We start from the raw sequence: 1743 nt of genomic DNA, 5'->3' as shown, positions 1-1743 counted from the left end.
ACACTTTTCCCTCAAGTTTGGCAAAAGTAATAGTTACATTGGGGCAGTAACTTTATTATCTAACTGGCTTTTGTTAAGTTGGCTCTATTTTCTATTTTTTTAAATTTATTTATCTATTTTATTTATTATATGTAAGTACACTGTAGCTGACTTCAGACACTCCAGAAGCGGGAGTCAGATCTCGTTAGGGATGGTTGTGAGCCACCATGTGGTTGCTGGGATTTGAACTCGGGACCTTTGGAAGAGCAGTCGGGTGCTCTTACCCACTGAGCCATCTTGCCAGCCCCTAGGGTCTATTTTTCTAAATGGCGAATAGTGGCAGAGAATAGGCTGACTGGATGTACTTCCCTGGCCCAGGGAGCACTACCCCATGCTTGGCTTCCCTTTGTGGCAGACTTTGAGAGTTTTGACCTGCCTGAGGAGCACCAGATCTCACGTCTCCCCTTGAATGGCGTGCCGCTCATGACCCTGAATGAAGAGAGAGGGCTGGAGAAGCTGCTGCACCTGGGCCCCCCTAGCCCTCTGAAGACACCCTTTCTATCATGGGAATCTGGTAAGGGAGTCAGTTCAAACACGGGTTGTAACAGCAACTTGTCACATGACACGTTTTTGTTGTCGGGACCGAATTGTACAGGTGAGTCTGTGGGCAGCTTTGGGATGTTGGGGCCAAGTTTAGAATAAGAACTTCCCTCGGTCATTATGGTTGAGTCCCAAAAGAAGGTTTTCTGGAACCTTGGCCAGCCTTTGGTGATAGCAGCCGGTGAAGTTGAACACAGAGCTTCTTAGGCTAGGAGTTGAAGTTTGTGGTAACTGAGACTGGATGAGCACTCCAGGTTCCACCTGCGGCTGTCAGAGGACCAGTGTAGACCGACAGTAACTTGTCAACCACTGAAAGCTTAAGGCTTTAGTTAGAACAGGTGTGTGTGTGTGTGAGAGAGAGAGAGAGAGAGAGAGAAAGTGCCTCAGATGAGATGGGTTGCCGGTCTGATTTTATGATTTCATGAGACTTTATGCTCAGGAGAACAAGTAGCTTCTGAGTATTTTAAAGACCTGCTTTTTGACTGCCCCCACTGATGCCGACACTGATGCTGCATGTAAAAGATCTGCATCTGTGCGTGAGATTCATTAGATGAATGTAGGATGAAAGTTAGCAGCTAATGTTAGTTATGGATGATGGCTATAAAGGACGTGCAGAATCTAACAAGAAACTCCTCTTCCTCCAGATCCGCTGTACTCTCCTCCCAGTGCCCTCTCCACTCTGGATGTTGAATTGCCGCCTGTTTGTTACGATGCAGATATTTAAACTTCTTACTCCTTTATAGTTTCTGTATGTATGTTGTATTAATAAAGCATTTGTGCATATGTTCAGATCATGAATACTTAATCAACCCTGTTTTTTTAGGCGTTAGGAGACGCCACTGTTCTCCTTTGGAAGTAGACCCCTCAATGTGTACCTTTTTGTGGCTGTTAGCTAGTGACAGTTATTAGATCTCTTAATTAAGGAGTCACTCCCAGCTCATTAAGTGTTTGTTAGGCATTCTTTTTTTGTTTTTTTTTTTCGAGACAGGGTTTCTCTGTATAGCCCTGGCTGTCCTGGAAAACTCACTTTGTAGACCAGGCTGGCCTTGAACTCAGAAATCCACCTGCCTCTGCCTCCCAAGTGCTAGGATTAAAGGCATGCGCCACCACTGCCTGGTCTTGTTAGGCATCCACCAGATTGGTTTAGTTCTAATGACTTTAGTA

At 45.3% G+C, this 1743-nt stretch overlaps 1 protein-coding gene across 2 annotated transcripts in view; it reads left to right on the top strand.

Annotated features, from left to right (window-relative positions):
• Positions 1–1368, top strand: part of Pttg1 (PTTG1 regulator of sister chromatid separation, securin) — a 6210-nt gene extending 4842 nt beyond the window's left edge. The window contains exons 4-5 of one of the 2 annotated variants that reach the window (XM_029483924.1): positions 395–553; positions 1224–1362. In XM_029483924.1, coding sequence (XP_029339784.1) covers positions 395–553; positions 1224–1303 — 239 coding nt within the window. In that variant the 3' untranslated portion in view covers positions 1304–1362. Of the gene's footprint in view, positions 1–394 lie in introns of both variants that reach the window. The other variant, XM_021177662.1, reaches the window with a different exon arrangement.
• Positions 1369–1743: the final 375 nt, after the last annotated feature.

This window comes from Mus caroli, chromosome 11, assembly GCF_900094665.2.
Source record: "Mus caroli chromosome 11, CAROLI_EIJ_v1.1, whole genome shotgun sequence".
NCBI lineage: Eukaryota > Metazoa > Chordata > Mammalia > Rodentia > Muridae > Mus > Mus caroli.
Note: the sequence above shows the minus strand (reverse complement) of the source record. Positions and strands in the feature narration are given on the sequence as shown.